The following is an 11,171-nucleotide window of genomic DNA, read 5'->3' on the forward strand; positions in this document are numbered from 1 at the left end:
TTCTTAAATTTCCATTAAAATATATTGGATTTAATCCTAATCCTAATCCTAAAATATATTAAAAATTGTTTAATGAATTTTGAAAACATACTTTTTCACTCTACCACAAAATAATTTGTATAAAAAATGATTTTGGTTTTGTTGAAAATTTAATGATCATTTTAATATAAATAAAAAATCTTAACATCTGAGTTCAAACAAATATAATGCGGACCATTTAACATTTTTATAAATTTTCTGTTATACTACTTCATTAATTTTAAGAATTTCAAATGGATATAAAACCCGGTCCGTTTCAATTACTTAGAAATTAATTAGGGTTAATAAGACAAACAGAAAAATATATTAGAAAATTTTAAGAACAAATATTACTAATCACTTCAAGAGCCATATTCAAAGTTTTCCTAACTAACCCATTCGCTTTCATTTCTCGCCCTCTAGATGGAACGCGATTTGGATAAGACTCAGCAAAGCGGTTTTATGAACGATTTGCTTGGACATTCAGAGATTTCGGAAAATGTCAATACTTTACAAAAAGTTTGTATAATTTTAATTAATTTATTGCTACGCATTATTTAATAATAAAATAACCTAAAACTATTAATAAATGAATTCACTAAATTCACAAAAAAACTCTTTTTATCTGTTACTTTTCCACATACGTTGCTGCAACATGTTTGCTTGTCCGCTCAACCTGCAATTACGCCATAGATACGTGAGCTTGAGGGCATGGTCACACAGTCGGAGAGTAAAATAATTGCAATGCAAACACAGAACAACAAGTTCGAAGAGCTGCTTGCGAAGCGTGATGAGACAATCAACGAATATGAAGAGAAAGTAAAGGAATTGGCTTTCCAAAATGCTGAACTCTTGGAGATGATGGAGAACAAGGAAAAGGATATGGCCAATATTGAGGTAAGTGTGCTGCGCATACACATATAAAACAATTTTGTTGCATTCAGCATAAAGATTTTGCSTTGCATTTGAGTTGAGGTGTTGCTAAAGTTTGTCAAAAACTTTGGTGTTCACATTAAACTAATTTAACTACATGTATGTTGTGCTGAAAGAAGTGTTTCAACTCCCTAATAGTTTAGCCAGAATTGCTAATTTATATTCTTTATACTTCTGTGCTTTTTAATAAAAATCAACCTCTCATTGTTTGAAACTTTCGCTTAAAGCTTAATTTGAAAAGTCTACGTCTGTGCAATGCCGATCTGAAGGAAGATAATAGCAATTTAATTGAAGCTTTGAAGTCCACTCAAGATAATTTCCATAAAGAGTATTCAAATATGAAAGTATGTGAAAAGCGCATGCGCGAACAGCAGGATGCATTAAGCCAAATGCAAGTAAGTTTCATAAAAAAGAYTTGTGAGTTATTATTAGTTARAAATGTAGTGCAAGAGTTAGAAATTAGTTGCCTATTAGCTGTTAAGATTGTTAGATATCCAACACTTAGTTTGTAGATCTACAAATGATAGTATATTAGTAGTAAAAGAAAGTTCTCTTAAATTCACATTTATTAATCGTTTTCAGTTAKAATATACGTAGTGTGGTAGGCGAARCTTACGAATACCAAATCRTTTTGATTTCGCAATTTTTTTCGAATATCAATTTCTTCGAATTCGAAAAATTTAAGTTCAATTTCGAAAGATATGTTTAAACCAAATCATTTAAATTTCGAAAAACTTATTCCAATACAAATTCATTTCAATTTCGAAAAACTAGTTCCAAAACAAATTCATTTCGATTTCAAAAAACTAGTTCCAATACAAATTCATTCTAATTTCTAAAAATAGTTTCAAGACAAATTCATTTCGATTTCGAAATATCTCTTAGATACCGTTTTAATTCGATAAAAAAAAATCTATGGTATTCCGTCAATTATTAATTCATCTCCATTTCAAAAATATTAATTTCGATTTCGAAAGACTTGTTCTAATGCCGATCAGTTTCGATTTAAAAAAAAGCTTATCGACATCGAGAGATTTGAGAGAACATCATATTATTTCGAATTGTGTTAAAATGTCAATTAATTGCTATTTCGAAATATTGTTAGAACACTAATTCTTTCGATTTCAAAAAAATTATTTCGTTTGCGAAAGATTTGTTCTAATACCAATTAATTTTGATTTCAAAAAATTCATTTCGATATCGAAATATGTGTTAGGATACCATTTTATCTCAAAGCTTGGAACACCAATCCTTTCAATTTAAACAAAACAAACTAATTTCTATTGCGAAAGATTTCTTAACATATGAATACATTTGGATTTCGAAAAACTAGTTCTAATTACTTCAACCGAATTCATTTTAATTTCGAAAGATATGTACATATCTTAAAATTCAAATTCTTTTCGATTTCTAAAATTTTATATCAATTCATTTCAGTTTCGAAAGATTTCTTCCAATACCAAAATATTGTTCGAATATCAATACGTATCAATTTCGAAGTATTTGTTTAAAATAAATTCATGGAAATGATTCTACTAATATCACTTCATTTCAAATTCGAAAAATATATTCGTACATATATATATCTATACTCTTCTTTTTTTGAAAGATTTTCAAATACCAATTTATTTGAGATTCGAACATTTTTTTCGAATATCAATACATTTCGATTTCGAATTATTTGTTTGAAGATCAATTCATTGAAACTTTGAAAAACTTCGAATAATTTCTATTTCGCAAAGTTCTTTTTGGATATCAATTAATTTCAAATTCGAAAATATTCTATGAATATCAGTTAATTTCAAATACGAAAAATATATTCGAATATCAATACATTTCTTTTTTGTAAAATCTTCGAATACCATTTTTTTTTAAATTCGAAATTTTATGCAAATATCAATGCATTTATTTGATAAACAAATTCGCTGAAGTTTTGAAAAAACTACGAAAAATTCGAATATTTGTTCGAATATCAATACATTTCGATTTCGAATTATCTGTTTGAAAACCWATTCATTGTAATTTTGAAAGAGCACTTCGAAAAGTTTGTCCGAATCGACATTCGAATTTCAATTTTGAATAATTTTCAAATTTTACAATATTACTTAAGAACTGTTGCTCACTCGCTTACACTCAATAACTGATTTCGAAATGTTTTATTACTCGTTATATTAAATACTCGTTCAAAACCTCGACATATTAGTTTTGAGAGTAGTTTTGAATTTTTGAAATTTAACGTATCGACAGTTGTACAAAGTACAAGTATTCACGCTGTTTCAAAATTTAATTTTGTATTATCTACCAAAAAACCAAAAAATCTTCTGCATCCACGTCTGCTACTCTCTCTCTCTCCCATCAACTAACCTACCCCAACAGTCGACAATTTCTCTCAAGAGCGCGAATACCGCACGCCTGCTCGAACGCATACAAGACTACGAAAAAATGGTGACCAAAATGAATTTCGAACGCAACTTAGCCAAGCGCGAGAATCGCTTTTTCCGCGCCATCATCGGCAAGCTGCAGCGCAATAAGAACGAATGCTTCACCATCGAAAAGGAGGAGTTCTACCAACAATATGCGCATGAGTACGACGAGAAGCCCGTCGATTGTAATAAACAATACGAAATGAATTATCGCGATATGCTTAAGGGACGTGGCGATTTTCACGGTGAATAYTTGTTAAAGCACAAATTGCTGGTCAACTATAGCAACAATGCCAAGTACAGCAGCAGCAAAGTGGTGGAGAAGTGTGAACACGATTTGCCAGAGAGAAAGGCAATTGTCAAATGTTGTTATCTAAATGATGGTTGCGCGCGCCATCGCGGTTTAGGSTTGAGTAGTGGTGATGGTGGCGGCTATGGCGGTGTTGGTTTCACCTGTGAGGAGCTGGAGRATGATGGCGGTCATGAGCCAGCATTTCCCATACGCTATACAATCAGCGATGCGAGCATGTTTGGYGGCTGTGATGCTGGCGGCGTTGGCGGTGCTTGCGCATCGCACTCGGGTAGTTGCACTTCGTTGCAGGCAAACTTTTCGACAGCAAGCATTTACTGTGGCGACGTCGAACCGGCGCCAGTCGCAGATAGGGAATGTATGCAGGTGAGCGTGTTGTTGTCTTTGGGGGTGTTGTTTTTTTTTTTTGGTAATTTTCATTCGGATTTTTATAAAAAATTACAGCATAAGCGGCACAGCCCATTATCCAATGTGGATGGCGTACGTTTTGTATATTCAAAATTTGGAAATTTTTAGCGCAACTCACGCATTACTATATCGCATTACAAACGCTCTATCTAAATATTGGTGCAACGTCAGGTCGAAGACGACGCCGCAGTTGCTAAGTTCAGGGGCGTCAAAGCTTAAATGCCGTTCAAAATTTTATGCACAAAACATTGTATGCAAATGAATGATCAATGAGTGTTAATTATATGCTGTTTTCAGTGCGCATGCGCAACAACTGCTTCAACATTACACTGATTTCTTGTATGACAACACAATTTTGTTGCATATTCTTACAAATTAACATAAATTTCCTTTATCTATTTTGTAACATTAGTACTTGTATGTMTGTATATGTATATATATATATTTATGTGTGTATTTTACAACGGATTTTTTGCTATTTGAGTTTAGTACACATGTATGTACATATATTTTTGTAAAAAAAAAATTGCATGTTTGTAAAAAATTTTGAGAACCGAAATAAATTGCATTTATTTTTTGCTACAATTTTACCGAAGAAGGCTCAACTCAAATGCAATGCAAAAGCTCGAAAGCATCATTACTATTACATCATATATGTATATTCTTGATTTCAAATTTGCTAATTCCACAATTTATTTTACATGCGCATACGCAGCGCGACTTGAAGGAGAAGAAGATCGCSTTGGCTGATAAACTGTGCGAGTTGGACGATGCGCAACAGGAGTTGGTRAAGCTGCGCAAAAGCTATGACACCGCCTGTCGTACGCTGCAACAGCTCTTGCAACGCGAGAAGCAGCAGCAACAAGATGGCGGCAAATCATTGAGCGACTCGGAGGCTTTACAAAATCACATTCAGAAATGCGATCATGAGAATACGATTAAGAATCTGGAAGCCGAAGTCAAGAAGAAGACTGCAGCCTTGCAGGTAAGGAGCAAGATTTTATTGATTTTTGAAAAATAATGGATAAGAAGTCTAAGCAAGCAAAAACCGGGCGTGACTTGATTATAGTTATACGCAGAACTGAAGAAAAAGTCAAAGACACTATAGATATACATATATATATATGTAATGGACAGACGGACATAGCAGAATCCTATCGGCTTGACACGCTAGCTAAGACGATGCTGCCCTGTCCGTCTGTCCTTGGCATATTTACTGACTTCAAGGGGGCGTTTAACTACTCAAGCTGGAATGGTTCATGGCTGTCCGCAGGCTTGCATCTGAGGTCCATATATTTGGATCCTTAGAATGGAATATCTATTTGGGCAGCTCGAGCCACTCTAAAAGTGTTGKGCGTATGAGGACGACTTTCTTCTGCTGATCGAAGAACGGTCTCTCGCGGTCTGCGTTTGAGCGGGCAGGAGGACAATTGCTGCTTAAGGGCAGATTGTCGCCGGTTCGTCCACCAAATATTCGGGGTGGTAACAGAATGTGTTTCACTCCACACTTGGCGAATGTGGAGCARCGACTACAGGCAACCGTAGRCAAAGTACGATGCATTTTGCGGAGTGATTGTGGTCTCGAACGTCGTGCTGTTCGCACCATATATCGTGGCTTGTTTGTGGCAGGTGCCTGTATGGTGGGAAGCAGCTATGACAATCTTGGGGAGCCAAAAACTTCTTTCAATACAGCGTTGTATGATGATTGTTTGTTTGCTGTCTCAAAGGATGAGTGTTTCATTACTGCGCAATGACTGCATTTTCGAAGATGATGTGGAGAGCGAAGGATATGTAGGGAGCAGAAGACTTTTAGATGATAGGGTCAAATGTAGGTGGCAAGACCGTTGCAACAATGGAGAACATTCGGGACGTTGAGTTTGTTGAGGGTAACCCAGGCTTCAGATTWTGTCTGAGGGTGGGTTTTTTGCTTACGGGGCATGGATCGCTGTATGCATTTTTATGTCAAAGAATCCTATCAGGTTGTTTTTGTGGGGCGGGAGCAGAGGACCGATGTACTCGAACATTTGGGATCTGGTTGGTATGAGGATTAGCTGGACTGTTGGACGTTTAGATGTTAGCAGTATGAACTCTACTAAGCGATATGCCGAAAAGTTTAGGTGGCACAGGCGTTTAAGTGAGAACAAGGGTTAGCTTCTTTTGTGAATGGTGTGTGCATGTAATGTGCGTATGGGATCCAACGTTGGACTGGTCAACAGGGAAGCTCAAGTGTTAGTAGTTTCGGCTACGAGGTCTGACCGGAATCTTAATTCTGGTACCACGTGGAGCAGGTGCCCTTGAATTTCGTTTCAACCTGCTCATGCGGACTGGGCCCTCGGGGAGTATCGTGGTCGTTGTGGTTAAAACCCGAATGCGGGAAGAACTGGCACATTGTCAGTTGAATGTGAAGTTACATTGCAACCGGCTRCCTTGCCCGAAGAATGGCAAATGTTTTAGATAGGCCTTTAATTTAACACGTCACTATTTATCACCACATGTATTTACCCTTCAAAATAAGTGAGCTCGAATTTTTAATTTTATTTTCTTCCATGCGCTTCCGCCTACGCAGAATCTCGTCAACAATGAACTTTGGCAAAAGAATCGTGAAATCGAACGTCTCACAAAGTTGGTCAATGCTAATACGACATCACCACTCTCACCAACAGCCGCCCGCAAGAATCTTGAGTCCCTCCAATTGCAGCAATCATTCACCGAAACTGATTACGCCAAAGCGCTGGAGCACAACAAACTGCTACAACGTAAAGTGGATGTGCTGAATCAGCGTTTGATCAGTGGACGCAGCAATGAAGCGCTGATCGAAGAATTGCGTTTAGAAGCGCGTACAGCACGTGCCGAAGCCGACAATGCAGAAACCTGTCGAGTCGCATATGCCAAAGTTTTCGGTGCGCTATCGGATCGTCTCTACGAGTTAGCCGGTTTCCTCAATTCGCTTATGAAGCACAAGGAGGTSTTGAGTTTCYTGTCAACAGATCGCCGACGTGCCATGCGCACAGCTGTCGACTGCAGTCTCGACTTATCGACGAGCATACGTGAGACGCTGACCACCGGTGATCAAAGCTTTGAAGGTTTAAGCAATTTATCGCGCCTGCTATTGGACGACGATGAACATGAAGTTGTTGGACTCACCAATAAGACATTCAATTCGCACGAACACTTGCGTACGCGTCACTCCTTCGATGTGCTGCGCTCGGAGAATAAGGCCTTGCGTAAGATATTGGATAGTCGCCGCAGTTGTGGCGGCACTGCAGACTATGCGAAGGATGCTAAAGATCGACGCTCATTGCCACCATTTTTGTTAGATAATCTGAGCGAATCGGAAGCGTGGTCCGAACCAGATCGTCAAGTATCGATGGCGCGCATTGGTTTGGAGGAGCACGGCGCTGCAGCGACAAATGTCTCAGTGAAGGACACGATCAGCAWGCAAGCGCCAGCAACKGCCGACACKGACAGCGAGAGCGAAAGTGATGCGTTGCAGCAGAGCCGCACCACAAAACTGCGCAATCAGGAGCGTATTACGCAGCTGGAGAAATTGATTACACAGCGTGATGAGCGCATCTTAATGGTGCAGTTCCAATTGGTCGAGGCTGACAACAATCTGAAGAAGGAATCTCTACGTGCCATATCGCTGACGCAAGAAGTCGAACAGTTGCGTCAACGCAATGAAGAATTAATCACCGATCTGATCGCGATYGGCAGTGAGCCGTCCAATAATAGCAACGCTGCCATCAACAGTTCGGTTATACAGCGGCAGATTGATGAGAAAACGCGCGCCGTCGAACAATTGCAAGCGGAGCGTGATCGTATCGCGGTGGAGGCGCGACTCGCTGAAGTGCAAGTGGRCGCGCTGAAAGCCGACATTGAAGACATCAAGCAAAAGTATGAAATACAATTGAAGTTGGCCAGCGAAAAAGAGCGTCAGCGCTTGGATACGCTCAAACATGAATTGGAGGAGCTCATGCAACAACGCCTRAAGGAGCAAGAGCGCATACACAAAGACACGCTGACACGTGAATGGATAGCGCGCACCACTTACGAAGAGTGCAAAGCGCAACTAACCGAACTGCAAACACAATACATTGRGGCGCAACGCARCATCGACTACCTGACGGAAAACGAGCAAGAACTCAAAGAATCGCTGATCACCAGCGAAATGGAAGTGCGCAGCCTCAAAAAGCAATTAGACGAAAGCGTGCTGCAAGCATCCAAATTTATTACCGAACGCACAAAACTATACAATGAGAAGTTGCAAGTGGAGAAACGTCTAATGGACGTGCAACAACAGCTGAGCACAGCTGAAATACAACACACGACAACAGCACAGCGTGTCAAAGAGCTGGAAGCGCTGCAACAAACGCTGAACGAACAATTGGCGCAAGCCCARTTRGCCTTGGCCGCTAAACATCTAAATGCYAGCGATGCATCTCAGTCGGGCTACGCCTCGGACGAAGTGCAGAAGTCGAGTACGAAACGCGAAAGCAATTCGTCGCCCGATTTGGGTATACACAGCGAYACGGGACGTGTGTCCAGCGTGGAATTGTCCAATCTGCAACGTTCGCTGCTAAAKACTGTGCCTATGCCAAGCGGTGGTGAGAAAGTCACGCAGGAAGGTGTGTATTCATATATTATATTATTAACGTTTGGTATTTAAAATTTATTTTGAATAAGAATCTTGTAAGTTATCCCACGAATATTGTGGAACACRTGCCAAAGTAGTTTTGAAAGTACGAAGTGTTTTCGGTAGGAAACGTCGGGGATCCTATAGAATATATAAAAATTATCAGCATGATGAKCTGAGTCGCTCAGTTTTTGAGATATCATTCTGAAATTTTGCAGTTGTATTTTTTTCACCAAGAAGCTGCTCATTTGTCAGAGCCGCTGATATCAGACCACTGTAGCATATAGCTGCCATACCAAGTGAACAATCCAAATCAAGTCCTTGTATGGAAAGTTTTTTATTTGACAAGAAATCGTCACGAAATTCTGTATAGTTTATTTTCTAAAGCAATTCTATAATCCGAAGAAATTTTTGGATCGGGCAGCATATAGCTGTTATACAATTTTTTTGATCCAAATCAAGTGGTTGTATAGAAAAGTTTTTTATTTGAGAAGATATTATCATGAAATTCRGCATAGATTGTTTTCCAAGGTAATGCTATAATATTCGAACAAATTGTTCAGATCGGAAAAGTTTAACTTACAGCTGCTATACAAACTGAACTTTCAAAAACTTTCACTTTGTATGGAAAACTTTTTTATTTGAGAAGATATTTTCATGAAATTCAACATAAATTGTTCTCCAGGGCAACGCTACAATATCCCAGCAAWTTGYGMAGATCGGGCGACTATAGCATATAGCTGCCATACAAACTGTCCGTTCAAAAATAAGTTCTCGTATGAAAAATTTTTTATTTAAAAAGTTAWTGCCATGAAATTTGGCATAGAATGTTTTCCAAAGCAATGCTATAATCTCTGAAGAAATTGTTCAGATCGGATCACTATAGCATATAGCTGCAATACAAACTGACCGTTCAAAATCAAGTCTTTGTAAGWAAAACTTTTTTATTTGAGCAGATATTTTTACGAAATTCGGCTTSTATTATTTTCCAAGTCAACGCTACAATCTGCGAAGAAATTATTTGTATCGGACAAGTATAGCATGTGACTGCTATACAAACTTTGTATTATAGCTTCCGTATTTTTCTTTTTTTTTTCTTATTAAAAATCACAATAACACTTACAGATGTCAGATACAGCAAACAGGATAAGAGTAACATGAATGCTCTAGCAAGCAAGCGCCCACAACATAGCTCATCCTCTGATCTGGGTATTGAGAGCGATACGGGACGCACGTCCAGCATGGATATCAAAAATGGTACGACAATGTTTAAACATAATGTTTTTTTCCAATACTAAACGCTTTATTTGCCTTACCACCCACATATGCAGAATCCCCAACCCGCACAGAGACGGATGACAGCAACACAGAGAATAAGATGAGTGTGGCGAACGTGAATACGAGTGCAACCGCCACTGTTGGCGCCAACACAGGCTCCCATCCCATACACGATTGCATTAAGGTAGAACAAGAAAATGCCGAATTGCGACGCAAACTCGTACAAACGAAGCGCGCATTCGAAGAGACCTATAAAAAATTGCATATTGCAAATCAGCGTAAAGAAACCTTCCAGAAAGAAATTAAAGATCAAATACTAAAAACGAAAAATGTACTAAAATATGCGCGCCTCCATATGGCTAAAGTGCAACAAACAAATGCACCGCATCATCATGAAACCGAAGCACATGAGCAAGAAACACAACACAATCAACAACAGCAAAAACAACATCATCATCAACAACAACAACAACAACGTAATGTAACAAATGATGGTGGCGCCAGCACGTCAAAATCAAGTAGTGATGCACCGCATTAATGTGTTATTATTGTTTTTGGATAACTCATCCAAGCACATATACACACTCACGCACACACAAACAGCGAGATTACTAAATTTTAGCGCCTAGTGAATGTAACTAARTGCACGTGCAGTCAATTAATTGCAATTGCACTCACTTCGCATTAAACACTGACACACCCCCACATACAAATAAATATATTTACATGACATACCTATATGCTAATTTAGACAAATATTAGTTTAATTAGCACATAAATGCTTAGTTATTAAGCTAATTTTATAGCATTTAAGCACTTTACTCATACAAACATACATATTTATATATAAGGAAGTTATTTTTGTTATTGTTTAATTTTTGCTATTCAACATACGCACATTGTATGTATTTATAAAATTTGTTGTTCGTATGTAAAAATTTTATTCGCGCCTAACTTTAAGTAATTTAATTAATTAACTTCATATTTCCGTTAGCATGACATACACATTTACATAGACGTACATATATTTATTAATTAACAAAATGTCCTAAGAAAATTAATTTATATTTGTAATATTTTAATATAGTGRAGGCCTCATATTTCATATTTTTGCTTAAATATTTTAAGCTTCGGAATTGATTTGAAGAAAACAGCAATTTTTTAAGAA

General features: G+C 37.8%; 1 protein-coding gene across 4 annotated transcripts in view; it reads left to right on the top strand.

The window, feature by feature from the left end:
• LOC108971755 (centrosomin) overlaps window positions 1–10,892 on the top strand; it is a 51,983-nt gene extending 41,091 nt beyond the window's left edge. For 3 of the 4 annotated variants that reach the window (XM_018938016.1, XM_018938017.1, XM_018938020.1), the window contains 7 exons: window positions 442–537; window positions 712–915; window positions 1,179–1,346; window positions 4,808–5,077; window positions 6,659–8,717; window positions 9,851–9,982; window positions 10,057–10,892. In XM_018938016.1, coding sequence (XP_018793561.1) covers window positions 442–537; window positions 712–915; window positions 1,179–1,346; window positions 4,808–5,077; window positions 6,659–8,717; window positions 9,851–9,982; window positions 10,057–10,541 — 3,414 coding nt within the window. In that variant the 3' untranslated portion in view covers window positions 10,542–10,892. The remainder of the gene's footprint in view (window positions 1–441; window positions 538–711; window positions 916–1,178; window positions 1,347–4,807; window positions 5,078–6,658; window positions 8,718–9,850; window positions 9,983–10,056) is intronic. The other variant, XM_018938021.1, reaches the window with a different exon arrangement.
• Window positions 10,893–11,171: the final 279 nt, after the last annotated feature.

Source organism: Bactrocera latifrons, unplaced genomic scaffold, assembly GCF_001853355.1.
Source record: "Bactrocera latifrons isolate USDA-ARS-PBARC rearing strain unplaced genomic scaffold, ASM185335v1 scaffold_359, whole genome shotgun sequence".
NCBI lineage: Eukaryota > Metazoa > Arthropoda > Insecta > Diptera > Tephritidae > Bactrocera > Bactrocera latifrons.